This window comes from Takifugu flavidus, chromosome 17 (assembly GCF_003711565.1).
Source record: "Takifugu flavidus isolate HTHZ2018 chromosome 17, ASM371156v2, whole genome shotgun sequence".
Classification (NCBI taxonomy): domain Eukaryota; kingdom Metazoa; phylum Chordata; class Actinopteri; order Tetraodontiformes; family Tetraodontidae; genus Takifugu; species Takifugu flavidus.
Window position 1 is genome coordinate 1639899 of NC_079536.1, and position 27741 is coordinate 1667639.

Here is a 27741-nt window from a genome sequence, read left to right on the forward strand (position 1 = left end):
CCAGTGGGAGATAAAGAAGCCATTTCCTTGTCTTGTTATTTACTGAAGAGCCGTATTTCATGGTCGGGAGAACTTGGCTGCCTTTGTTTACCCTCAGGAACCTCTTTTCCTCTCCAATATTTATTGATATAGCATGAACGGAGGTAATTAAGGCTCCCCGGGGAGCATTTTCAGGGGCTGAACGCCTCAATTCTTCACAGGCCGTCGCGGGTAATGGACTCGACCGCGTTCGCGCCGCTTCTAAACACAAATCAACCGCCACCTTCTCCACAGCATTAAACCAGGTGTGGTCCACGGGGGGGCAGGTCACAGCCTTTACTGCTGCCCACCACCAGGGGGCTGATTTAATTCTGCTTCCTGTCTGGAGGCAGCGTTGGGCGACGGAGTCAAAGCAACCTCGATATTTCAGCTCTTAGCGCGCGGTAGCGTAAATGTAGCGAATGTGACCCTCGCGAGCGCCGTCGGCGGAGCGGAAAATCAATGCTGGGATCGGTCGTTTGAAGTCTTTGATGACAGGTTAATTAGCCGCCGCATGCGTGCGCGTCGCTCGCCAGCTGGCGTCCGGGGCTTGGAAACGGCCGCGTTTGCATTTTCGGCGTGTCCGACGTGCAGCTTATCAATCAGCAGCCGCTCGCCAGACTCGGACGTGCGAAAGCGTGACGGCGTCGCCAAGGTCACCGATGGCTGTTGGTCTGAACTCCCACAACAGCCAATTAATATGCTAATTTAACGGGTAAAGAATAATTAACGGCCGTTGCGTTCCAGGATGTCGGCCCACGTGTGAGAATCGACTGCTGGCACCAAAATTCGAACGCTTTCGGAGGTTTTTTGTAATAATTTATGTTCTCGTGTTATTAATCTGTCACCGCCACTTCAAAGAAGTCGATCCTGATCCGAAGCCAGTAATCGGAGGCGAATCGCTCCCTTATGCCTCATAAACCATCCTGAATGTTGACATGAAAGCATCAAAGACAGCAAACCGCAGCCATGAGTCGGCATAAATCAGGAGGACGTGACGGCGTTGTTGGGTTTTCCTTTGGTTTGGACCTCGGGACGGGATCAAAGACAACAGAGACCGGCACCGGTGTCGCCGTGACAACAACAACCGGAGCTCCGGTTAGACACCAGTGACGGACGTCGGTGCGTGTTTAACAGCTCGGCATGAGACAGCGCCGCTGCTCTGAATCCCACATTTCCTGTTAGCGACCATCTGGATCAATAGAAGCTAACGGCGCTAACGGGGCCGGAGCTGCTCTACTCCTCGTGCACCAGTCGGAGGGCTCTTGCTCCCGCACGTCGAGTCATTTGAAGGTTCCCTCATGTTCAACCAGGCCTCTGACTCAGCGGTTCTGAGGCCAACATGAGAGGACGTGACCTCTGAATGTGGGTCTGCTCGTGTCCTTCCGGACTCCATGAAGACCCCCGGGGCTCCCCGGAGGCTCTTTAACTGTATTCCTGCAGCGGTTAAACTCTTCATCCTCCGTCAGGTTCTGTCTGATTAGATTTGGGCCAGATTACTCTCCTGCCTGGATCGATACCCTCAGGAACGGACCTCCGCGTGCTTCGACACGTTTGTTCTCCCTGAGGTTAAACCGCGGCCCTCCTCCCTCGCCACCTCGCCGTTTTTCCCGTTTCCCCCGACCCTCCGTCAGGCTGTTTTTACCTGTTTGGACGCATCGATCTGTTTACGCCTGCCGGCCTTTAATGGAGGCTGTGGGGCGAAGAGAGCGGCCGGCGTGACGGATAATGGAAGGTCGTACTTAACTCAAAACAAATGCGTCTAATCCCAAACACACACGGCGGAGGAGCGTCTCCTCGCCGCACGCCGCTTGTGCCGAGAGCCCTTGAGCAAAGGCTTGAGCGAGCGTGCGCCTGTGGGATGGATTTGCGGGGGGTCTACTGGAACGATCTGGGAGCGGCCAGCGCTTTACATCTATTGATCCGGCGTTTTAGCCGGACAAGAACATCCACGTGACGCCGTCGCACCCTGATGATGTCATCAGCAGACGTCACCGGCACAGATGAGTGCCTTTCGTACTCTTTTAGGGGCAGAAGGCGGCGTCTCCTGGCCCCAATCTGTCCTCTGCTCCGAATCCTGGCTCATCTTTTCCAGTCCGTCCTTCAAACTTCCGCCACGAGCGTCTCCGAGGAAAACTGCCTTTTCCCCCCCTGATGATTCTAATTCTGGTTGTTTATCAAATTAGTCTCCAACAGAAGTCGGCGATGAATATTTGATTGAGTGACTAAATGAGCCCTAATGCAGATGTTTGAAACAGATGCTTCCTTATCAGTCTTGGTTTCCAATTCCAAACCTCTTGATAAAGATCAAAGCCGGCGGAGGCGCCGCCTCCCTCTGAGCTCTGACTGGAAAACGTGAGGAGCGAACATGGTTCCCTTTTATCCCGTTCAGCTGCTGCCTGAGGTCGGTTGCAGGTCACACGCGCATGTCGCGCTTCAGCCGCGGCACGTGCGTGCGTGACCTGTGTGCACGTTTTCACGAGGCTGAAGCTTCTCCTCACGCTTGAAATGAAGCGAAACGCTCGTTCGGGGAGGACGTTGGAACCGTCTCCTTTGTTTCTTCCTCTGTTCCAGACTTCAAAGTCGTGACGTCATCTGCAGGAGATCAAAGCGCTCTTCTTTGATGTTCCTGGACCGGGCAGTAACGGTGGGACGCGGCACCAGGTCACGGGGAGGATGATGAAAGGGGACGCAATGAAGTACAATAGGAGGATGGTGAACGTGGGATCTGATCCAGGAAGCAGACGGTTGCCTCATTAAGCCGTCCTTCAGACATGGTCCGATGTGTCTGGATCTGGGACTAGTGACGAGCTCATAGATCCCAAGGATGGCTTTCTCCTGCAGAAGAAATAATCGGAATGAGAAACGGCAGCCCGACCCCGAGGCAGAGACACGCGTGTCCTGCTGCGGATTAACGGGGGGGGGTGGAGGGAACGACGGAGGACGGCGATCGGAGGGCAGCAGGGAGGACGTCGGCGTGGTGGGAGAGGCCGGGAGCCGAAGACCGGAGCGGATCAAAAACGCCCGACGGGTGTTTGATCCTCTGACTCCACATGGAACATTGGGGGACCAGCTTGAATTTGACTTTCCAGCCCTGAGAAGTGTGTTTTTCCACTTGGCATTAGGGACGATTCACCGGCCTTATCCTCAGCGGGATTAGAGCTGGAAGGCTCCTTATTATCTTCTGCGTTTGGGCTCCGTCTGTTAGGGAGAGCGCTGGAGCTTAAGACAAATTACCCCCTCAGCGACTTTGGGATGCCAGCGCTTCAGCCAAGAACCGGCCTGGGGGGGGGGGGCGGGGACCCCAACACTCCCCCAAACGGTGGCCTGGTTCATGCAGAGCTGAGAGGGAAGAGCTCCGGTTGCTAACATCAGGAAGGTGTTTCCCAGAAGCAGGAAAACACGAAGAGTGGAAACTCTTATTCCTACCTGATTTCCACCTTTCCGCGGTCCGTTTTCTGACGTGAATGTTGCGGTAAAACCGTCCGGGAACAGTAATGAACCGCAATAACGCTTTAGAGGACAATTCAGCCCGTGATTGCGTATTTAAGCAGCTGCTTAATCTTTTGAAGGACACGTTTGCTTCGTTCCCGTCTGGGCCTGAAATAATGTGCAGAGTAATCTTTGACGTGAGACTTTTCGTTGTTCTTTCTTTTTTATTACCAAGAATACAAAAACATATCTACATTCACGTACTGACCGTAGCTTGACTCACCACAGAAATTTCAAGTAAACTTTAATCAAATTATATATATAAAAAAAAAAACACAACTTTTCCTCCCTCAGTTGGCAAAACACAGTTTTTAAGTGTTTTGGAGTTGTTGTTTTTTTAATCCAAAATGACCTTTTTACATTTGGCACTTAAGTCAGATTATCTCTGAAGTCCGCTGGGATGGAGGCAGCGTCCCACGTGAGTGTGGCGCCACCCAGGTTGGACAACACCAGTACCCGACGGGTGGGGCCTCCTCAGCTGCTGAGCGATGGCGGCACGGTGGTGGATCCAAAGGAACGATGAAAGGCAGCTGTGTCGTGTGCTTTTCCACCCCCGTTCTCCCAGACGTGAGGACGGAGAACGCGTCCAGGAAGTGGCCACCGTTACGCACTCGAGAGGGGGAAAACTGCGGAATTACCGTAAAAACGTGTGAAGACAAACGAGACAAGAATAAACATGTCACACGTGTATCGCGTGATCCACCCACACAAGAAACATGGCCTTTACATCATATAGGTCACAACATATATGTGAGCAGGAAGGTGTGAATAACTTAGAGAAAATATAAATACAGCACCGGAGACAGAGGAATAAATTAAAACCCTTCAAAGAAGCAGTGACTCCTGGGCTGTAACCACCCCCCCAGCCGTCTCCGCTCTCAACTCTTTGAACCATGGGGGTGGGGGGGGGATCAGGCAGGGAGGGGTTAACGTGTGCTTTGAAGACGTTCATTTGTGGGGGTTTTGGGAGCTGCCGTCTCTCGGGGAGATTTAAGCCCGGCTCACAGTGCTGCTCAAGGCCTTCGCCTGGTCGAGGCCGCCAAAGTTCAAGTGCTAACAGTTGCGGGACGTCTCCACCTCCTCGCTAACAGGACGTCTCCGCTCCGTCGTGTCTCTGCCGAGCATGTTTTCCACTGGTCGGCTTTGCCGTGGTGAAACCTTGCCCGGCTCTGAACGGCGAAGTCGCTCTACCACAGCGGCGGACTGTTGGCCTCCAGCACGCCGTACATCTCTGCCAGCTTCCTGAAGCGCGGGCCCCAGTCGTTCAGGTAGTCGTACTCGTGGTCCGTGTTGGACGTCCCCGACTGCAGAGAGCTGAGGGACTCGGCCACAGATCCCTCCCCCTCGTAAGCGTAGGTCTGCAGCGAGTCGTAGGGCGGCGCGCACAGGTCCAGGTCCGCCTCCAGGAGTTTCGCCAGCACGTATCCGTGAACGCTGCTGTCCCCGCCGCCGCCGCCGAGGACACAGGCCTGAGGGACGTACCGGGACAGGCTCTCGATCTCCGGCAGCATGTCCTGTCTCATCTTGCCCGGGTGATGGTGCGCTTCTCGCGGGTTCCACATGGCGGCGATGTCGAAGGCCTCGGTGTCTTCCTCGCCGCCGCCCTCGTCGTCGTAGCGCACGATGTTCTCGTGGACGTTCTCCTCTTCGTCGCACAGGAAGGTCTTCTTCCGGTGGGTGCGCAGGGACAGCATGAGCAGGATCATCACTGGAGCAGAGAGGACACACAAACGCGTTAGGACATTTATAATACTGGACACTCGCCAAAACCCCCCAATATTTTATAAACGCATTGATCTTGAATAAAAAATGAACCCTTAAATCACCTGGAGGGGGAGAAGCAGACTTATTTTCCTTCATTTTCCTATTTTCCAGCAATAAAGAGACAAATTTCTGTCTAAACCTCAGGAACACTTTGTCAGTTTGACAAAGGCGCATTAGCAGCCGCCTCCTGCTGCGATTCCACAGCCACTGGATTAAACACGCGTCTCTTTTTCTTTCCTGGTCCCAGTAAAAGTCTGGCGTTCATTAGCGCCAGCTGCTCCGCAGCATCACGCTCCGTGTCCCCCCTCGGAGGCCGATGGAGACGTGCGTTATCGCTCCCCGCAGACCCGTAAACCCTCCGCTGGGCGACTCATTCCGCTCCGCTCAGACGCAGCAATAAATTCCGCTGAAACAACTCCGCCAGCTTCACCTGTGACATCACCGACCTTTAATTTCAAAGAGCCCGGGGCCAAATCCCGCTCCGGAACGAGGATGATTTCAATGGCTCGTTTGAAACTTTTAATTGTTCTCTTTCGCTTAAATGAAGGGAGGAAAAACTTCCAGGTTTAGGAGGATTTAAGGGAGGTAAAAGTGGGGAAAAATAAAGAAACTCATCAGATACGATCCAGCCGATGACGCCTGAAACGTGACGCTCCGGATGATGTTTCGGACTCCGCAGCCCGCCACTCACCCAGAAGGACGAAGATGCAGGCCAGGATGGCGATGAGCGCCCCCCTGCTGAGGCTGGCGGGGAGGCTGTAGGCCTCGGCGTTGCACGACAGGACGTTGCCCTCGTGGTCGCAGCTGCACACGCGGATGGTGAGCGTGCTGGTGCTGGTGTGCTCGCTGTCGGAGATGATGATGGGAAGGTGGAAGACGGTCTGCTGCTGCTGGGACCAGCCTCCGCGGCGCGTCAGGACCCACGCCGTGTTGTCTGGATGGTCATGGGGGGTGGAGGTGGTGGTGGGGGGGTGGGGGGGGGGGGACATTCATAATAAACAGCCTGTTTCACCCCACATCAAATACACACTGTCGTTTTAATCCACTAATATTCTGTTGAGGTGCAATGACCAGAGCTGGCCTGAGGGGGCAGCGCGCCACCAGCGTGTACCTTGGTTGTCTCTCAGGGTGAAGTTGGGGTTGTTGGCGGCCTCCGGCGCCAGGCTGTAGTAGAAGTGTTGTCCGCCCTGAGGTTCGTCCACGTCAACGGCCGTCACCATCTGGATCAGCTGGGCGACATCAGCAGACACGTCCAATCAACCACAGAGGCCGGTTATTCACGCGCAGCCCCGTAAACTGGTCCGTACCTGCCCGGCTTTGGCGTTTTCACACACGTAGGCCTCCAGGTAATGCGTCAGCGAGGGCGGGTTGTCGTTCACGTCCGTGATCTTTATGGCCACAGACACGCTGGCGATCTGTGATGGGTTATCTGTGGACACACACACACACACGGATAACCAGAGAGCCACTAGAGTGGCGCTAAAATGCACTTTCCCGGTCCTAATCCTGGTTCTTTGATTCTTTGATGTGGCGCTCAACTCTGGAACTAAGGCTTAAGAACCAAATATGCTCCACCAAAATGGTCTTTCACCTTCAAGGTGTAAAATAAACAGAGTTTGAGTGGCAGTGTCCTGTACCCGGATGAAACTCACTCATCTCCATCGCGAGGACCGTGATGTTGTGCCAGCTCATCTCCTCTCGGTCCAGGGTCCGCACCGTCATGAGGGCCCCGGATGTGATGTCGATGTAGAAGTATTTGTCGAGGTCGTTCGTCCTCTCAATGGAATATCTGCAGACACCAAAACAACACATGCAACCATTCATAAGAGCTTCCCATCCACCAGCTCCATCCCTGTTCCAGCTGGTAAACCCTGACAGACTGGCTGCAGCCTGCTGTCCGACTCCCCAGATGATTGATAGCCTTAATGAAAGCCTTAATGCATAATCATTTATAGTTTTAATCAGAACAACTCAACATCTGGACAGCCTGTGTATGAAAACGTTGCTGCGGCTAATTACTGGAAATTGTTGTCAAGGTTGTTGCGTTTGTGCTCTTCCGCCAACACGGTGAGTTTCTGCCCCCGTGTGGTGGCAAACCGGAACTACATCCGCGCCACCGCGTTATATTACATTATGTTCGTGCAACTGTGAGCTGTAATAAAATGTAGGCAGTTAATCGGAGCTTTTGTTGTATTTATTACAGCAGTAGGAGTTTTTACTTTAATTTTCTTACACGCCAGAGATGAACGAGCCTCTCAACAGCACGTGAATCAACCATTAATTGGCCTAAACGGCTTCAGGTGTAACCGCTGCTGCGCAGGTATGGCTGGACCTCTTTTCTCCAGAAAGGACGCTTTTAAAATCAAGTTAAAGTTAATAACTTAATGGCCGACAGCGCCTGTGGTTTAGTGACATTTACACAGCTGGCACAGGTATGGATTTCCATGTCTGCATGTTTTTAATTGTAATTTTAAATTTTAAATTCTCGCGTGTTGCGTTATACCGATGTTGTTGAAGCTGGTGACTGGTGGCGTAAAGGAAATAAATGTAAGAATATTTACGTTACCGACATTTTAAATCATAGTAAATAAATGTTGTCCTACGATAGCAACAGGTCCATTTATCCTCTGCTTACCTATCCAGCCCAGTAGAACCAGTTACCCCCCCCCCCCCCCCCCCCCCAGGCCCAGTACAACCAGTCCATTCACCATCTCTGCCCTAGTATAACCAGTTAGTGTGACGAGTCTCTCCTTGACCTTTAACCTCTGGGTTGTATAACAGTTAATGACCGTCCTGTGGAGGAGACCTGAGTTGCCGTGGTAACCCCCTCCTCACCGCACTGTGTTGTTGGCTGAATCGGGGTCTCTTGCCGACACCGTCTTCACCACCGTCCCGATCTCGGCGTCCTCCGGCAACTCGATGTAGTACCCAGGTGAGTCAAACAAGGGGGGCTCGTCCACGTCCTCCACGCTCACGTGCACTATTGTCACGTCCTTGAAGGGCCCGTGGTGGTGAAAAAGGGGGTCCACCTGGGTGTTGGCGCCCTCCACCTTCAGAGTGTAGCTGGGCTTGGTCTCGAAGTCCAGCGGCTGAAGATTGAACACAAAAAGGAGCTTTGAGCCGCCAAATGTTTCACTCTGTTCCCAGAATTTTACGTCCACCTGAGAATTCGTGGAAAACGTCGGCGCTAAATAGGTCAAAGTGGCTCGGGTTAGGGTTCCTCGCACCTTTTTTACAGTGATGATGCCAAACAGGTTGGTGGGGTCGGTGCTGACGTCGAAGGTGTCCCTCCCGTCTCCATCGATGATGCTGTACCTCATCTCGGCGTTGATCCCGATGTCCCTGTCCTTTGCCCAGATGCGACCCACCACCGAACCCATGGGTGCCGCCTCTGGGATGCTCATCTGGTACAACCCTGAGGTAGAACCAGCAACTGTCAGTGTGGAAACACGAAATATGTTCGACTGAAAGATAGAAATTGTGTCCCGAGATTATGAAATGACTGTATAACGCCCCACACACGTTTTACACGTTTCCACCACTAGAGGGAGGCATAAGCCCTCTAAAACCTCCACGGTCGCTCTGTCACATTCACACACGTGGACACACTTTCACTCAAAAAGTTCCAGCAGTGCTTCACAGCTGGGTTACGCACTGTCCTGATCTATTGTTTGTCTATTGATCATCTACTGTTTAAGCTTAAAAAAGAGGTGACGGCTGCCCAATTTGTGGCGCTCCCTGCGGTCCACTGAGACCTGTCTGGACTTTGTGCTCGTCAGACCCCCTCATGATGGAGGTTCCAGCAAAGTGATGGCTCTAATTGGTAGGACAGCTAGTAATGGAGGCGGGGGGGCGGGTAACCACCCATCGAGCAGGGAGAGATGACGGCGGACCGTTAGGCAACCCCTGACCTGCGATAGCCCGTAATGGCGTGCAGAAACGTGGATAATGAGAGAGGCAGCATGGGGCCGCTGGTGACAGCAGCCAGGGGGTGGGGGTGCAGGAGATGATATGGAAGACATGCCAGGGGAGTGGAGCACCAGAACGACGAGGTGGAGGGCGAACGGGTGTCGGTGTCACCGTGAATAGCTCAGACGCTCCATCAACCGGAGCTAATCTGCTATCAGTTTTAAATCTGGGTATTCTTAAAGAACAATTCAGCCGCAGCGATCAAAAAGACAGATGGATGTTCTACAAGGAGGACGTTTCCTCTCACGACGTTTTACTCCTGCAGAGATTAGAGGAAGGTGACCTGAGTTCGGGCTCGGCGGCCGAGGAAAGTGCTTCAGGAAACGCGCTACATTGGGAGCGATAAGACGGCGAGGACGAGCGCTCGCTCTCTTACTCTGGTCAAACATGGGCGGGTTGTCGTTGATGTCGGTGAGCGTGATGTTGACCGTGGTGGTGCCGGCCAGACCTCCCATCTGCCCCCCCATGTCCTTGGCCTGGATGACCACGGAGTAGTTCTCTCTGGTCTCCCGGTCCATGTCTGCCAGCGACACCCGGAGCACGCCTGTGGACAGGTCAAAGGTCAGGCGTGGCGTTTGGGGCGAAATGAAAGACACAATTGAAATCAAAGAGAACTGCTTGTAAATGAAAGAACTGGTCAGAACTCGGAGGATTAAATGTCGGCAGTCGCCATTAAGATTTGGATCGTGCTGCTCTTACAGCGCTAAGCTAAGCTAATCGTCAGGAATGACAACGAGAAGTTTCGGTGCATCGGAAATGAGCGTAAGCGTGGCGCGGATCCGTCCTCAGTCTTCCACACAGGAACTTTCCCAGTCTGCTCCCTGTGATAAAAGCGGCGGCGATGCTGATTGATAGCTGCAGAGCTTCTCATGTTCCGGTGATGGATGAAGCTGCTGGGCAGCCGGAGAGGATTGGCAACAGATTTCACAAACAAGGAAATGAGGCAGCTGCAGTAAAAACTCTGCTTTCAGGAGACTAATGGAGATTTGGAGGTGGCCTGAGTTATAGCTGCTCTTACTGAGTCTGGCGCTAGAGGAGAATTAGCCTTTTATTTATTTATGTGTTAGTGTTAAGGTTAATTTGCAGAAGATTGCAATTTATTTGGGAAAAGTTTGGTGTTTTCACATTCTGTTGCCCAACTACTAACATTAAGGAGCAGCTCAGGTGTCTGTGGGCTTTATTTCTTCTTCTCCACCAAACCTTTTTGGAGCAAAACAGGTTGTAAGAAAATGGGGGGAAAAAACACAACAACCTCTGTTGGTCTCATAGCAACAACAGGCATCATGCTGAGCCACATGCACTCAGAGCTGGGGCTCTCAAAACGTGCACGGCTGAAATCAGACCCTGGTGAAGGGAGTCGAGTGCTGGCAAAGACCGCCTGTCCGTCACCGCCACAGAGGCGCTCAAGTCCTGTCTTTAGCTCAATTTTGGGGCCTTGAAAGGGAAACGAGCAGGCGGCAGAACTGCGGCCCAGTTGGTGACGACGTACCGGTCTTGGCGTCCACTGAGAAGTAGGGCTGCCCCTCCAGGATGCTGTAGACCACCCGGGCGCTGTTGCCGTACGTGGGGTCGTCGGCGTCGGTGGCGGTCAGCTGGATCACAGATGTTCCTGCACAAAGACGGGGGCAGCAAGGTTCTTAAAACTCTTCTAAATCTAATAAGTTATTCCGAAGGTAATTCTCTGAGTGGCTGGACCTGGTCCAGAAATGCTTATTTACTCGACAGGAAGCAAAAAAAGTGGTTCATGAATGGGAGATGAAGCAGACAATAGTGACTGCGGGCGGTTGTGTACGTCTCCGCTGTAATTAGACCCGTCCGACGTTTCACGGGCCGCTTCTCTCCATTCTTACCTATTTGGGACATTTCTGGTACGGTGGCCCAGTAGGGTCCATCTAGGAACCTGGGCTCGTTGTCGTTGATGTCCTGGATCTTGACGATGAACTCGGACTCGGGCTCCAGGGGCCTGTCGGTCAGGCGGTTCCTGGCCTGAGCGCGGAGGACGTACTGGGCCTTCATCTCTCGGTCCAGCCTCTGGATGGCGTGAATGTCGCCCGTGTTGTCGTCGATGGTGAAGGTGGTGCCGGCGCCCTCGCCCGTCAGGATGTACTTGATGGAGCCGTCCCCCTTGTCCATGTCCGAGTGCAGCTGTGGACAACACCAAGGACGCGTTAGTATTTAAGAGCTGTGCTGCAGCCTGCCAGCAGGGGGCGGTGCTCTGGGCGGAGCTGGAGGGACTAGAACAGCGAGAGCGAGTCGGCGCCCCCTGTATTTACCAGGAACTCCTGCGTGGAAACGGACCTGTTTGTTTCTTTTGTTTTTCATCCCGATATCAGGAAGTCATTTGACCCAGCGGCGGTTCTCCGTGGGGGGTCCGTGGCTGTTTGTGCACCTTAATACCACCGATAGGCGCGTAATCACCTTCCGCGGCTCGATTGTTGCCCTGCGGTGCAATCACAATCCCCGCGCGGCCTTTTCTAATGACGCCGGTCTGTAGACGTGCAATCGCTTTTGTGTGTGTATATTATGGGCTGGCGTGATGAAAGCTGCCGTCAGAGTGGGATTAAACGGCCCGTCGACAGAAATCACTCGGCCGCATCAAACACAGCCTGTTTTTCAGGCCTCCGCTTCGGCGTTCCGTTCCAAAGCAACCTCAGATTAAGAGGAAGTTGCTAACAGGTGACGGGCCGACGACTCCTGCGCTAATTAGTTGGAGAGTGTTCGAGTCCCAGTTGACTGGAAGAGAGACGCCGCTGCTGTTTCCAGTCTAATACAGTCAAAACACCGCAGTGCAACTTTCCTAATTCTGCTAATCTCCACAATCCTCGTCATCCCTGCGGCAGCCGCACGTTCAGCTTCTCCTCGGCGCCGCGCCGCCCTCGCCGGCGGCTCAGGCCGGGATCCGTGTTTTTAATCAACACCTCATTGTGAGGTTCAGCCTGGCGTCTGCTAGCGTTCTGTCTCGCAGCGCCTCTCCGCTCGGCCTCATCCACCTGCTCCTGCTCTGATCCTGGCTTTGTCCCCGAGCCAAAGAAAGGAGGAACGCTGTTACCCCTGATCTCGCCACGGCGTGGGGGGGCGGATTCCCCTCACCTCTGAAAGAGGCGGGCAGCTTAAAAAAGGAGCAAATGCTAAATGGAACTGATAAAAAAGCAGCGACTGGAAGGATTAATGTAAAGAACATAAGCCGAGGGCCTTCTGAGGCTCCCAGGACCGGTTCCTGTCCTTTGGCTCATTCTGAATTACAGTCCTCGGAATTCCCAAATATCAGATAATTTAGCATTCCAGAGCGTAAGGTGGGATCACATCATTTCCAACTTTTTATGTATTTTGTGTGACTTTATTTGGGATGTGAAAGAAGGCAGAAGGTTAGCTGGGTTAGCTAGCGTCGTGGTTTACATGCTTGTTTATCGTACCTTACCGTTTAGATCTGTAATTAGCTTAATGTTCCAAGTGAGTAATGTATTTCTTTTGAGGGGTTTATTGTGTGTGGTCTCCGCTGATGATCCCTCCCTCGCAAAACTATCGATCAAACGTCCGGGTCGCCCTGCTGACTCAGCAGTCAAAGCTCCGCCACCGGCTGTTGCTCGCTCGCCCGCTCCCTGTCGGAGCGCCGGACAGAGCGAAGGCTCGGATCGAGTCAATTAACTCGATCGCTGCTGTCTGGCTCCGGTTCAGAGTGGACAGAAGAGAAGCTGTTGGGGTGCATTCAAGGATTAAATTGTGTTGGGTTTTTTTTGGGAAAGTTTTCCCTCGTTGTTGCTTTAATGCAGGCGCCACAGCCGTGCGCGTCGGGCTGGAAACGCAGGTTCTGAACGCAGCAGCTCTAAACGCCGTTTTCCTCTGGAGGTGCAGCATCTCTCACATTAGGCAGCCAGAGCAGAAAGGTCACGCAGAAAAGCCGCCGCCTCTGAGGGCCACAGGACACAACATGCACGTGCGTGTGATCGGCGCTGACCTTTCCAATATAGAGGGGTTCCAGTCCGGTGTACTCCTCCAGGACAAAGAACTGGTTCCACACCCAGCCTCGCTTCACCCTCCGCAGGAGCGGCGACCTTCCTGCCGCCGTCTCCTCCCCAGGGCTACCCAGAAGGCTGTGGGGCAGGAGGGACAGGACGCCGAGGACAACAGTGAGCAGGAGGCTCCGAAGACGGAACCGGTGTCCCATCGTTGAACCTGGAGCTGGAGACTTGGGGTGGGGGGGAGGAATATCTGCTGCTTCTCTCCTCTCTGGTTACTGTTTAAAACAGAAAATGGATAAATGAGTGGAGGAGAAAATTTGAGGTTCATCTGAAGGTCTGAAGAACATAACACACACACACACACACCACACACACACACACACACACACACACACACACACACACACACACACACACGGTCGGGGTGCCTGTGTGTGTGTTAAGGATGGCGAGTTTCACCGATTCCCATGCGACTGCACCGGTAAAATCGGGCCGCATCGGATGTAATTTAGGGGTGAATTTGCGGCGCATCTCTTGTCGGCATCGGTAAATTCCGTGGTTAAATCGATTAAATGTGGATATCTTCTTCTATCTCTTCCCTGCCTCATGATGTTTCCGAGACGATCTGAAGGGGAAACCGGGAGCACGCTCAAAAAATAGGCGGCGAGGAGATATTTGATGCACCAAAGGAGACGCACAAATCAAACGCGTGGCGATATTTCAGGGTTTTTTTAAAACACGTACGAACTTGTTACAAGTTACACAAACTGTCCTGTTGAGGGAAGAAACCTGACGTGGGATGAGGACCACAGCTAACTCAAACTGGATCACGTCACACGGGACCGAACCTCTTTGTCATGAAGCCGCATCCCTTTGAAATGACTGTTAAACCACGTTTTATCGCCATAAGAAGGGCGTGGCATCGTATCGACGAGGGGTTCCACTGCGTCGTTAGTGCATCGCCCCGGTGGCTGATACGCTGCACCTCCCTAGCGTGATATTTAGTATCACGGATCACCTGCACCCACAACTTCATCAGCTACTGATCTGTTTGATTATCTGCATGGCCAGAGTAACTTATTCTTTTTGTCTGCACTGGGAGGGGGTGGCAGCATCTTTGTGATTGTGCTGAGGGGGTTCTCAGTGGTGGCGGGGGGGGCGGGGGGGGCGGGTGGGGGGGGGCGCTGTTGGCAAGAGGGCAGCAAAGTTTTTGGCTCAAAGAAAGAAAATCAGAAGAATGAGAGACTGTTTACTCCATTATGCTTTGTAAGAGCTCATTGTGCCTCTGAAGCTGCAGAATCAGTTAATCTTTGTTGAAGAGGCACAAAAGGCAGTAAATGGGGAGGGGGGGGGGTCTGCTGTCGGCTGAACCCCTGCTTAGAGCCTCTTGGCAGGATGGCTGACACTTGACCCCTCTGCTCCCCTTTTTTTCAGCCATTATGAAGTAAAATTAGCTCCCGGTTCTTTGCTTCCTCTCTCTGGCCCCGCCCCCTCAAAAGGTCACAGCTTGTGCCCCAGCGTTTTGTCGCCCCTAACGAGTTGACGCGCCACATCAGAACATCCTGCCCTCCTCTTAGTTTCCTTTGTGCTGGTCTGGCAGCGTTTCGGCTGGTTAAGAGGGGGAAAAAGCAGCTGCCGTTCATCTTGTAAAAGGATGTGAATGATGACGGGATGAGGAGCAATCGCACGGAAAAGCTCAAGATGGAGACGGATGTTCCCATCGGGATTTAGGAGCAGAGGGAAATGGAACCTGGAGGTCGAGAGGAGAATTTAGAGCAGGCACACCGGCGTGAGGACCCCATTTCTGAAGTTCTTCTCTTAAAAACCTGAAAACGAAGCCAGCGGGAGCAGCTGGCGTGACTCAACCATCGGCCGAGTTCTCGCATCATCCGACTCGGAGTCCACCTGCTGCTCTATTATCTCTCCGACAACAGACCGCTGCCTCAAACTGGTCACCAGTCGGAATTCCACTGTTCCGTGGAAGGGAAATGCACCTGAGTGGGCGGCGGTTTAACCATTATTACTATTATTTTTCTTTTCTTCATCCCCGTGTGAGGATCTGAGCCAAATACCGAACCTTCAACTGCTCCAACAGGAGGGCAAAATCACCTGTGTTACGCCGCACACCTGACCCAGACCCCTGGACCCCCCCCTTCCCATCCATGGTCGTCCGGGTGGTCTCGGTTTGTGGCGCCGCCCGTTTGACTGTGATGTTCGGCATTATGGATTGTTAATTTCACAGTGGTCGTGTCTGAGCTGCTCCCGCTCGGGATAAAAACCTTTTCACTAAAATGGGCGGACCCGTGGAGAACGGGCCCCCCCACCACGGTGCACCCAAAAAAAAAAAACCCGTCACGGCCAATTTGTTAACTGCAATTGATTTTACACGGTGGGAAAGTGACTCAACATCGCGGTTAAACTCCTGAAAGCCTGAGCTCCATCCCGGGATGCTGGGTTGGAACCCACCACCTTCACCCCGAGGTTTTACTGCTATTTTAAAATGATGCTAACATTCCACACGGACGCAGGGGGGAAAATGTTGCCGTAACCCCGGAGAGTTTGTCAACGTCCCAGATCAAACGTGTTCCAACGATCCCCCAGATGTTCGTCCCTGGTCCGGATGTCTGTCCGACGTCTCCGCACGTTTGAAGTTGCAGCAGAATTTGCGGAATTGCGTATCAACAGGTCACAAATGGAACAAATCACAACTTTTCTTTGATCATCAAAGACCAAACTCAAGATGGAGTTCAGAAGCCTCCTGAAAGTCCGGATCTCTTCTTACCTGTTGCCTCCCGTCTCGTCTTCCTCTCTTTTCCACACACGTCCCTGCGTCCTCTCTCGCTCTTCCAGGCTAAATCTCTCCCTACGCTGCCTCCGCACTCTTCACCCCTCAGTGTTGGATTGTGGGGGTGGGGGGGGGGTAAGAGCTGAAGGACCAATTGTTGGTCTCTTTAACATCAGGACAGCCTCCTTCCCCGGGTCCAACCATCCACAAATCCTGATGCAGCCAGAGGGCCCCTGGAGGGAGGTGGGGGGGTGAGGTGGGGGGGGGAGGAATGTCCAAATGAGACTGCAGAAGTTAGAATCCTGACTTTCTCCCCTCAGAATACTTAGTTTTCCTTTCTCATGTCCCTTGTGTGTGATTCCCTCCATCGGGGGGGGTTCAGTCATGTGAAGTTGAGGTTGTTCAACAAACTGTTGAACCGGCAGAATCCAGCAAGGTTTTGGTCTAAATCCCAACCGTGGATGGGGGGGGTTGCTCTCTTTCAGCCGCCCGACGACCTGTCGACTCTCCTTAATCTTCCTGACAGATTAATTTGCCTGTTTTTCAGCTCTAACGTACAGACGAAGGCTGTTGTCACCCACCGAGCCAGATGGTCAAAAGGTTGCACTCCTCTATCCTTCACTATCTGTTTTCTCCTTCGCCCACTCTGTCCTTTTCACTGCGTCTTCTTTCTCCCTTGGCAGCTCATTCTTCTTCCCCCCCCCCACTGCCCTCCCCTCTGTCTTTGTCTCTTTGAAGACCTGACTGGTTAGCGCCACAGTCAGTCTGTCAGCACAGGCCTGACTGGACCCCCAGAAAACAGAGTTGGGGGGCCTCCTTCTCTTCTGTGGCTCTTTGAGAGCCACCTTCCATCATTGTGGCCGGGGCGGGGGGATAATTGGCAGAACAAATTGAAGCTGCAGTGCGTGTGGAGGTCCTTGTGGATCCCGCCACAATAGCTCGGATCCGCCGTAGAAATAGATTTGCTACAGTCGCGCTCTGCACATCTCTGGACTTTGGCGTGCGGCGTGTTGCAGGGACACGGTGCTTTCACGCATTAGATCATCGATGGCGGCCTACAAAAGGCCGGGGTTGAGGTCGGGCTTTTAGGTTGTCCAGCAGATTTTATCGGGGAAGCAAATTTCATGGGTGTTAGAGCTCAAGACCCCCGGAGGATTTATCCCTGCTGTAACCAGCCATTATCACCTGTTAGCGATTAGCATCCAGGATTCGATAGAGCGCACGGCGCCAACCTGCATGGACGTAGACACTGTTTACATCTGGCGCTGCTTGAATTTAAAACGTGAAGCACTTATTTAATCTACATCAGAATATTTAGACGTGAAGAAGTGTGCGCGGCATTCTCTTTTGAACCATTAAACATTTGTCAAAGTTGAGATTTAAGTGAGATTTAACTTCCATTTCAGCCGGTTGCGCCTTTCTAGATAAAATAACCTCTTTAAGGCTGCTGCAAACTCGCCTGCTAATTAAAAATAACATTCCGGGTGCCTGGATAAGACGATCAGAGGCACGCTGGAGGTGGCGTCGGGCCTCGTTCGCCCTCACAACAGCCGTCAGGCGGATTAACCTGAGCAGGATTCCGCTGTTCTCTTCAGGGAGAAGCTTGAAACGGTTCGGCTTCATCAGCAGCAGACGACAGAGATCAGAGGAGGAGCTCTGCTCCCTTCGAGCCTCGACACAAAGAGCTCGTTGTCGTGTAAAATCATCTCTGATTATTTTTTTTTTATTTTTTTTTTACCCACGAATTGAGACAAAAGGAAAATTAGCCGGGGAACCTGCAAACACGGAGCACCTTCACGGCTGAGATGGTAACCTTTGCAGTCATTGGTGGCGAACGAGGCAGAGCGGGGAAAAGGCTTTAATTGTAAGATGTTTTGTCACGGGGTCGAGAGAGCGGCCCGTGACATTAACTGCCTGACTCGGCATCATCTGGCTCCTTCAAGATCTCATTTTCACCGGCGACCTTTTCACCGTGATCCCGGCTCCCCCGGCGCCCGCGCTCTTTATGCCACCTCGGCCGAGCTTTGACTTTGGCTTTGCCGTGTTAAACTTTGCCGCGCCGCTCCGCGGAGACGGCGTGGTTCAGATAAAAGCTTCCCCGGGCTGTTTGATGCAGCGCTCCGGCGGGGATAGACAGGGACTTGGTCTTAATGAGGTGACAGAAGTGGAGGAGTCGTGGGGGCCCCCGAGCAGCAGGACCACAAACCTCAGGAGCAGAGCGTGCCAGCCTCTGATACCCCCCCCCCCCCCCGTCAGTCCTAATAACCGGTCTTTGCTTAACTCTTAGATCCTCTGTTGAAACCTAAATGAAAGAGGGAAGTTCTCCGCAGAACCTAAGTGACAACACATGTCCTGCAGGGCGTCTGCAGGTACTGGAGCAGTGCCCCCTCCCCCCCTCCCCCCCCCCCCCCCCGTGGGTCGCGACCTCTGCTGGCGTGCTCCCGCTGCTGACTGATGGTTAGGACCCGACCTTGCGTTGTCACCAGCAGCGTTTTTAAAGTGACTCCTGAGAAGCTGGATCAATGCGGCTTCCATACGATCACCTGAGGGAGAGAGCTTTCGGAACCTTTAATCGGTCTGCAGCAGCTGGGGGTCGTGTTCCGCTCACACGTGCGCACGTATCGGCGGCTTTGGTGTGTGCGCCTGGCTGTTGGCGCTGACGCTCCGTTACATCGCTGGTATGGGCCTGCGTAGGCGACCACGGCCAGACGGAAACAACCGGGCTGGTTTCTGAGTATTTGTGGTCTCACGCCGGTCCAGTGATCAGTGGAGACTCTTGTCAGCGCTCTCCTCCAGCCACCAGAACACGAAGCCAGCAGAACCGGACCCGTCTTCACCTGGAGCCTGGCTCAAGGTCTTCGGTCAAAACGGTGCATTTCAGCTTTTCCCTTTTTTTCCCCCCCGTCACCTTTCAACTGAAAACTTCAAAAGATCCATTTATTTGAAAAGATCTGAGATGCCCAACTCTTTGCTTTGCCGCCGTCTTGCGTCTTTCAAAGACTCTGAGGTCAAAAGAAACTCCGACTCCACAAGGTGAATCCGTTTTTCTTGCCTGTGCATTTACAGCACTTCAGTTTGAAGACCTGGGTTTTAGCGAGGTGTTGGTCGGGGTTTGCTTTGCTGTGTGGTTTTAATGTGGTTTTCTAGGCAGTCGTGGGAGTACATGGTGGAAGGAGGCCGCCATTTGTGAAAATGAATAATCCTATTATGACAAACAAGATATAGTTGAAGATAGGCAAGTTGGCAATTGAGAAAGTGTTTAAATGCGGAGGCCGCCACTAGGGGGCGTTATGAGCAATCTTCACTTTAAGCTTGACAAAATTAATTTTCTTTATATCTAAGTTTGAGGGGTTCCTCTCACCACCAGCTGATCATGCCGCTGCTCCAGCACCAAACCAGGTGGATTTTGATTTGAGGAGCTAAAGGTTGAGTTTTGTGTCTGCTTTAACCCTATTTATTAGTGTTTGGGTCCAGACGGGCCGACCTGGGATCCTCTTTGACTTCTTCATCTGCAGAGTTTAGCACCCAAACAGTCAGACTTTTATGAAACTGACAAAACTGTCTCGAGTGAGCGGAAACGCAGCGCTCCCAAAGTGCGGATTGTTTTCACCGCTGCAGATGCTATTAATTTTTCAGGCTGCGTGACAAAGTGTCAAAATGTGTCCCACTTTGTAAACGATACTGCTTAATCGCTAATAAACTGCAGTTTAAACACCCAAGGTGTTAAAACCCAGAAAAGACACACTACGGCTTTGGATTGGAGTTCTTTGATGTCTCTTTGTTGAACGTCCACTGTCCTGCTGTCCACTGTCCCCCAAAATCAAAAACATTTGATCGCCGATTTGCTGATTCCAGTTTTACATCAAGGGACAAAAGAGTTTAAAGACGATGGGAACTGAAGACAAAAAGACTAATGTGGGGCCCCGAGGACGGGGTAGCGGCCCCGAGGACGGGGGTAGCGGCCCCGAGGACGGGGTAGTGGACCCGAGGACGGGTTATAACAGATTATATTTTAATGGAGATGAATTGAACTGAACTCCACCATCTCCACGACAGTCGTCTTCAGCTGAAGTTGTGGCTGCTTCAGGTACCTGAGGCAGGTGTGACCTCATGAGCTTCGGTGTCGCAGCCCCGCCCCTGTTGCACCCCAGGAGGTCTCCAGATTTCCCTGCAGCTCATTTTCTGAACCATGAAGTCACCAGATGCTTCTGGATACCTGTAGAGGCTAATGTGTGTTTAGCGCTTTTCCTCTCACGCTACCTTTTGTGAGGTCGCCCGTTATGGAAGCAAAAGGCTTCAGGGATGCAGTAAAATCAAGAAAGATCTCCTTTCTCTTCCTGTTTTTCCAGCTTGTCATCTCAGCTTTTCATCTGCAGCCTGTTAGATCTCATTACGCCGCCTTTTCAACAGGCCACATTCAACATGTTCTGGGTACACAGAGCCATTGTTAGCCCTCCGCCCAGAACAGAAGGTGTGGGATCTGATTACAGTAATGATCTGTTCAGAACACTCTGACAGCTCCTCAGGCTGGGTTTCACACACACACACACACACACACCACAGATTAGAGACGTGTCTCCTTTCAGATGGAGAAACCAGAGGTTTTCCAGTAACCACAGACTTGGATCTGAGGTGATCGGCTCAGCTGAGGTCCGAGCTTCACTCCATGTAATCCACACCTCAGCTCTCATGTGCGTACACCTAAATGGATTACAGACCTTAAACTCACTTTAAATGAGGATCAAAAACGTCACTGTCAGGTTTGATATAATGGTAACCAGTTAGCTGCAGCTTACTTATAAATTAGATGTTTTCCTTAAATGTTCTCTGGTACCGGTGACCCTTTTTGTCCAGGCAGAAGAAACACTAAAGAAAACCCAAATAACATTGACGCAATAACAAAATTACATCCAATTTATTCCGTCGGGCGCTCATTTTAGTCAACAGGATTGTCACTTCTGACAAATTATTTCCACTATAGTTTTATCAAAACCACCACTGTCAGATTCTTGTTTTTTTTCTAAGATTTTTAGGGCCCTTAAATACTTTTTAGGTTCAGGTCAACTGTGAATTGATAGTGAATTAATAAGTAATACAGCGTGATTAAATCACAAATCCTGCTTGACACCAGCTCATTCGTTTAGACGATCTTTTATATCACTCTGCCTGGCCCCGCCCCCGACTGGGCCCTGGCCCCGCCCCCGCCCCCGCCCCTCAGCTCCACTGCCCATTAGCTACGTTACTGTGACATGTTGAACAATTAAAAAAAATCTATCAATTTGTCACAAAAATGAATCAAGCGGAGGAATCAGACACCAAACACAGCCCGAGCTGATATTTTCATGTACTTATTCAATAATTGATGGAGCTGCACTTTAATTACCTGGTGTCTGGTCTGGGGTTGTGTTCAGGTTCCTCCCGATAAAATCTCTGGACAAATCTGTCTGACTGTTGTCTGTTGACTGTGGAAAGCTCTGGTGACCTTTCTATAAACACTACAAGAGAACCAATAGCAGAAGGCCTGGTTGAGTCAGAGGGACAACAGAAGAGGCTCGTTTGTGCCGAGCATGAAACGGATTTTCAGTTCAGAGCTCACGTGGGCAGAGAAACGTGTGTTTTAGTAAACGGTGGAGGATAATAAAAACCCTGCTGAGGAGCAGGAGGAGGAACATTGATGTGACGCCCCCTCGGAAGGTGCCGGACAAATGAAAGAAACCAGCGATGACGGCAAGTTGAGTCACAGCTGTAGGTGATTGGTCGCCTCCTAATTGTCTGGCTTTGGTCAAATCTAATGCGGATTCACGACGTAATTACCGCGCATTTATCCCCACAACTCGCCGAGAACTAATCTGCGCTCGGCAGCCAGAACCCAAAATAATGAAATTAATTAGGAGCATTAAAGCTAAACTGCCAGGGAAAGGTAAAAAGTAATTATCTACATTGAGACAGAAACGTCTCTGCTCTCCTCCGCTTTTCCTCGCCTTGTGACGCCTTTTCCCGCTCTTTAGTTCCTCTTTGACTGGCACACAAATAAAGGAAAACAGATTTTTTTTTTCATCTTATAATTACATGTTTTTTTTTCTTTTTGTGGTGAACTCTCGAGTCCATTTATTAACTCCGATTTTCTCATAACTGCTAGCGTTAGATGGATTTCAAGTGAAATGGGGGAATTATAAAACATTTAGGCGATAATGCAGCAGGCTGTCGGTGCAGGAACGGCTGAAACCCTAAATTCGTCCATTTATAACAGGAAGTCAATGGGTCCAGAGCAACTCAACTCTCGGAATTGCACGTTGTCCCTTAACGCAACGGAAAAATACCGATTTCCTTTAAAGCTGCGTTACACTTCTTTTCCACTTTAACCACCCCCGCTATCGCCAGATGTTGCATTTGATTCAACCCCTGCATGTATAGCGGTGTTATTGACTATTGAGGCTACGACAGAGCCGATTATCCCTGCGTCACTTCGGGTTATTGAAAGCCTCGTGATGAACAGGAGGATCAGGCTTAGCATCACTGTCCCCTGCTGTGAGGCTCAGGACCAACTTGTGAGCAGAGGTGTCCATGGTTGAGGCCACGGTTGTCATGGGAGTCGGGCTGTTGCATCCTTCCATTACAGCAGCGCTCCGTGTCCCCCGCGACAAACAAACCGAGAATCACAGGCCCGCGCTCACCGACGCCATCGATTGGCTGATGGATCGCACCCGGGAATGAATTTAATGCCACTTCCAATTGCCAACAATTAGCTAAACAGGCAGGAGTCTGGTCAATGAGCTGAGCCGGGAGCATGGAAAACATGGAATTTTAGGCTTGAATAGAGAAGAGGAGCAGGAAAAGGAGGGTGGATGGACACATTGGGTCCTGTGGAGGGTGACGAGGGAGCGCAGGAAGCCCCCCCCCCTGTCGCTGACACGTCCCTAACTCAAGATGACACGTCCTACATCCCGAACAACAGAATCCCCGACTGTTCCTCCGCTGCTCTTTATGCTAATGTTTGGCATATAGAGGACCGCCGCTGGTCTTTGTCTCCATGCGGCAGAATCCAAAGCGGGGATTGTTCCGCTCTGGCATGCGGCTCATTTGCATGAGTGCACTTTACACAAATGCATACTTTAACGTAGACGGTGTGAAACATGACGAGCCTGCTGGAGTCAATATTTCATCAGCTTACACGACAACCAAATGGCTTTTTCTTATATCTGCTCACTGGGATGCGTTTATGAAGACCTCTGCAGTCCACCGTGAGGATGCAAACACGTTTTCACATCTGGCCTGACGAGCACAGTCCGTGTTGTAGCAATAAATGTATTAAATTAGCCCGCTCGAACTCCCAAACTCCCCAAGCTGGCACTCATTTGTCTTAATTGGGACGAGAGGAAAGTAAATTGAAAGCTGTAGACCTTTGGTGTCAGGAAATTAGCAAATTAACCGCAGCACAGGCCTGAAACTTATTTACTTCTGAAGACCTGCCAGGCTGATGTGGCGGCGGCGCCAAGTTTACGCTACAGAGAGCGAAATAAGTAGCGCGGCCCATCGATTCAGCCGAAGAGGGAAACATTCCCACTCGCTGAAATGGAAGTTCAGCAAGTACAAACGTGGCTGGAACGTGTTTTGTGTGGATTATAAAGCTCCGTTTAGGCGTCGCTCCCTGCAGGTCACATGACGGCGCTGTCGTTGTAAAAGCCGTCCTCGCCCTGGGGCCGAGCTCCCATCAGCCTCGGCGCGGCCGCGCCGTCATAATGGCGCACAACTCCGGAGCATTAATGTGACATTTACCGACAGGAGGGCGGGCCGGCCGCCGTGCGCGTTTCCATCGTGGTGATTTACAGCAGGGATGATGGGTGGTCCTGTTGGTCCGGGGCGATAACGGGAGCCACGCAGCCTCGACTGCCTCCCAAACCGGCCTCCGAGTCTTCGGAATGTCGCCCATAGACAAGAGAGGAGGCTCCACTCTCCCACCCCAGCGACTGTGCTCCATCCCATCTCCTCTGGTGTGACTGGTCTGCCGTGTTTTGGGCCAGACGGAACCGGAGCTGCGGCGGGAATCTTGGTCCAGATGGCCGTCGACCTTGTGTTGATCTTGGAGCGTGACGGCGGCTGCTCCTCATCCCTCACGACGTGCGGCTCCACCAGCCGTCTGCCTGGATGAGGCACATCTGCGGGGCGACAGGAACGCCGACCCCAAGCTCCTCCCCCAGATGCCTGGCGTGCTGCTCCGATGCCGCCTCTGATCTGCTCGGTAAATTGAGGAGCCGAATCTTCCGCCTCCTACTTCCTGTCGCCCCGAGGGTGCTGCCTCCTGTCACAAACCCACCTTCAAACAATAGAACTCGGTTTCACGCCACACCCCTCCCTTCGCTGATGAAACGGGGCGACGCAGAGGCGGGGCGGTTGTCAGCGGCGACGGCGAGCTCGCCTCGGCATCGTTGATTTTTCACGCAGCCTTGCGGACGACGCTGGTTCGGTTTTCAGGAGGTAACGGATGAAACAGACAAAAATACATCAAAGTTCTCCACCCACACACTCCTGGATCGGAGAGGAACCACCAGTGAAGGGGTGAAATAATTGGACCAGCGCCGCTCTGACCCGTCTGCCCACTAAAGGAGGACGGGCACGAGCACCGAATTCTGGAGTGGCACCGTGGGAGCGTTTGATAACGGGAGCGGGCCAACGGAGACAGAGCCCGAGTGAAAACGCACCAGAACCGGTCGATCCAGCAGCCTCTGGCCTTTAGAACCCCCCCGTTAGATGGTCAGGAGCTGGATTCCAGTTCAGACCAGAGCTGAGTGTTTCTAAAACATGCTAAATTATAAATAGCAGCTGAGATCTGGTGCTTTTAGTGTCTTAAGCACCCCCCCCCCCATCCCCCCCCATCCACTGTTGCCTGTTTGGATCGAAGTCTAATGGATCCTCAGGCTGCTCAACTCAAACCAGAAAACTTTCTGTTTCGACTGCTGCTCCCCCCCCCACATCAGGGCATCCATCATTCCTCCACTAGCAGGAACCGACCCAGCCAAATGTCAGGGACTGTCGCTGCTGCCTGCCGTGTTTACTCCCCCCCCCCCCCCCCCAGGGACTTTGCGCCTCCCGCCCCCTCCTTTCCTTAAAGTGCAGTTTTGACAGCACATTTGTTCAACGTGTTTGTTTCTGCATGTATGAATTTTTTTGGTTCCAACTCGAATGGCATCAGGTTCGGTTGCGGGGGAACCCTCTTTGGTTCCAGACGGAACCTTTTCCGAGCCCAAGGAGAACCTCCGTCTGCTGGCTGCAGGTTGTTCCACAGATCTCAGAGCTTTTTCCTCCAAGACTCCAAGAGTTGATGTCATTTGAATGTCTCGCGCTTGATATCGGGCTGAGAGGAATCTCTCGATTTTAGCGTGCAGTAGATAAAATCGATGCTGCCTCGCTGCGACAGCCTCGAAGTGACTCAAAAAGGAAATGTTCCCATCTTGAGAAAGACCATGTCCACCGAACTGACATGTGTTCCAGCAGTTGAGTCGTATTAAAGCCTTAATGCAACATATCCTCTTTCCTTAAATGTGCCCTGAGCCTCATCCATTAGCGGTTATCTAACAATCACGCCAGGAAAACGGAGGCAATCTACTGCTCGGGGGGGGGGGGGGGAAAGGGGGACTTGGGGGACTTGATGCTCTGAGAGGCTCCTCAGAGGAAACAAGTCGACCTTATTGTGCGGACTAAATCAGAAACCAGTCGGTCTCACTCAGCTGGAGGTGTGAGCGCTGATGCTGAGGAGTGAGACTGGTGGCGTGGGAGTGTGAGGGTGGCGGTGGGTGGGTATGTGGGGGGGGGCTCCAGGGGGGCGTGAAGTGTCTCATTTCCTGTCTCCTGACATTTTAAAGCAGCCAGAAAGACTTTTATCCAGATTACTTTTCTCTCCTGTGCAGTGTAGCTACCTGTGTACGGACTCGCAGCCTCACGCGTTAGCCTCAGTTAGCTTAGCTCAACTCTTTTGATGCATATCACGAGCCCCCCCCCATTGTTTTAACATAGTTTTCCGGGTTATTTAACTGGCCTCCCGTGCACACGCAGCTGATTATTCTGCTCACAAATGCCTCGTATTAATCATCTAGTGTTGTGAGTGCTGAACATTCAAAACTGGTCCCTCAGCCATTAAATGTTCCGACACGCCTCCTCCATTAAAAACTCAAGATGGCATCCTCGGAGGAAAAACTGCCCCTTCAAGCCCGCGCTGGCTGTCAGTCTCACGTCTGCAGTAATAGTCAGGCGGGTCAAGCGCGGGGTGGAAAATAGCTCTGTCAAAAAAAAAATAAAAAAAACGCAGACAATTTAATTTGTTTAGCCCGCATGAAAATTGGCCGCTGAAGAAAACAAATGGCGGTTACATGCGCCGATGGTAGCAATTTGTCAGCGGAAGATTGAGGAGGCCGTCTGGAGATGGCTCACGTCTCCATAAATCATCCTGACAATTGACTCGAGCCAGGCGAGGAGGAGGTCTCCGGTGAAAACAGCCCAAACAGGCGCTTCGTCCCAGTCGGGCGTCTGCAGTTACGATTATCTGCTGATTAACTTCGAGATGTTTCAGAAACAACAAACCCCAGTTAGCTGAAATACTCTGATAGCATTTAGCATCTAGTAAATGATGTCAATAGGCATAAGGCTACACTTAACAGAGCCTCAGATCAGTTACACTGCCACCTAGTGGTGGTGTCTTACCAAACTCAGAGTTATCTGGTAAAACTGGAAACATGTATTCATGTAAAATAATGAAAATAACGGATAAGAGCCTCCACAGAGTGTGTGAAATAGGACCGAACAAATCTGAGCCAGGCGACGTTTTCAGGAAGACGATCCGGAAACGTTCCGGCTAATGTCGGAACTGAGGACCGGCGCTACAGGCCCGACCTCTCAACTCCAGTTTAAATTTACCTTCCTGCAATTTTCACTTTAAATAATCAAAGCGGCTTCCTCCCCGGCGCTTTGCTCATTGGCCCCGACGTAAATCGAGAGAGCTGGAGTGCCGTCATTACGGATGCTCCTCCATTCCCACAACTCCTCGTCAGCCTCTCGTCCCTAATTTGTGTCTGGCTCTTCAAATATTGAAAGGTAGAACTTAAGGGTCGAAGTGACGGCAAACGCGGCTCCGGGGCGCCGTCAGGCGGCGCTGGCCGGGTTGTTGAACACGACGGGCGCTTACTCAAACATGCGGCCGCCAGAGCTCATCTCTCAGGTTAAAGAAGGGAATCGAACGGTTTTCCGCCCGTAAACGACTCGCCAAAAGAGTGAAGAATTTGAGTCTCTTCTCTAAGCTATTCGGTCTCGTTAGCTCCGCGGGACAGACTAGCATGTTAGCTAAATCAAACACAACGTGTCACCTGGCTGCACAGGGAGTTCCGGCGTCAGATCTGGAACCGGAGTCAGTCTCTCCGTTTTCTCCTCCTCCCCATGTTTCATTCCGACTCATCTGGTGCGTCTCACTCGTCACAGGTAGCGTGATTTCAAAGGGGCGGGGGGGGGGGGGGGGCGGTCGCCGCTGGAGCGTGTTGTCAGGGCGGTTGAAAAGATCTCTTTTGAACCGCCGCACGGTGAGATCAAACGGCCTGTCGGTGTGGAGTGGGGGTGGGGTGGGGGGGCATTCTCTCCCCCGCCGCTGCGGCGAGGCCTCGACGATGTCGGGTGTCGCTGAGAAGCAGCTGCGCGCACACGGGACCGTTGTAGCGAGAGAAGATAAATACGAGGCTTTGAAACCGAATCCCGCTCACGCGGCTTCGACTC

The 27741-nt window shown here is 52.2% G+C and overlaps 1 protein-coding gene and 1 long non-coding RNA gene across 3 annotated transcripts in view; one reads left to right on the forward strand and one right to left on the reverse strand.

Annotated features, from left to right (window-relative positions):
* Positions 1 to 3654: 3654 nt before the first annotated feature.
* The window catches only part of LOC130513788 (cadherin-20-like), a 29629-nt gene continuing 5542 nt past the window's right edge, over positions 3655 to 27741 (reverse strand). The window contains exons 1-12 of one of the 2 annotated variants that reach the window (XM_057012829.1): positions 15985 to 16192; positions 13199 to 13477; positions 11094 to 11388; positions 10733 to 10852; positions 9620 to 9787; positions 8502 to 8689; positions 8110 to 8363; positions 6927 to 7063; positions 6582 to 6703; positions 6386 to 6503; positions 5966 to 6208; positions 3655 to 5218 (exon numbers count right to left, since the gene is read on the reverse strand). In XM_057012829.1, the coding sequence (XP_056868809.1) occupies positions 4698 to 5218; positions 5966 to 6208; positions 6386 to 6503; positions 6582 to 6703; positions 6927 to 7063; positions 8110 to 8363; positions 8502 to 8689; positions 9620 to 9787; positions 10733 to 10852; positions 11094 to 11388; positions 13199 to 13408 (2376 nt within the window). In that variant the 5' untranslated portion in view covers positions 13409 to 13477; positions 15985 to 16192 and the 3' untranslated portion in view covers positions 3655 to 4697. Of the gene's footprint in view, positions 5219 to 5965; positions 6209 to 6385; positions 6504 to 6581; positions 6704 to 6926; positions 7064 to 8109; positions 8364 to 8501; positions 8690 to 9619; positions 9788 to 10732; positions 10853 to 11093; positions 11389 to 13198; positions 13478 to 15984; positions 16193 to 27741 lie in introns of those variants that run through there. The other variant, XM_057012828.1, reaches the window with a different exon arrangement.
* LOC130513791 (uncharacterized) overlaps positions 7820 to 27741 on the forward strand; it is a 38357-nt gene continuing 18435 nt past the window's right edge. The window contains exons 1-2 of the long non-coding RNA XR_008946833.1: positions 7820 to 8206; positions 8529 to 8694. This is a non-coding gene — a long non-coding RNA (uncharacterized LOC130513791). The remainder of the gene's footprint in view (positions 8207 to 8528; positions 8695 to 27741) is intronic.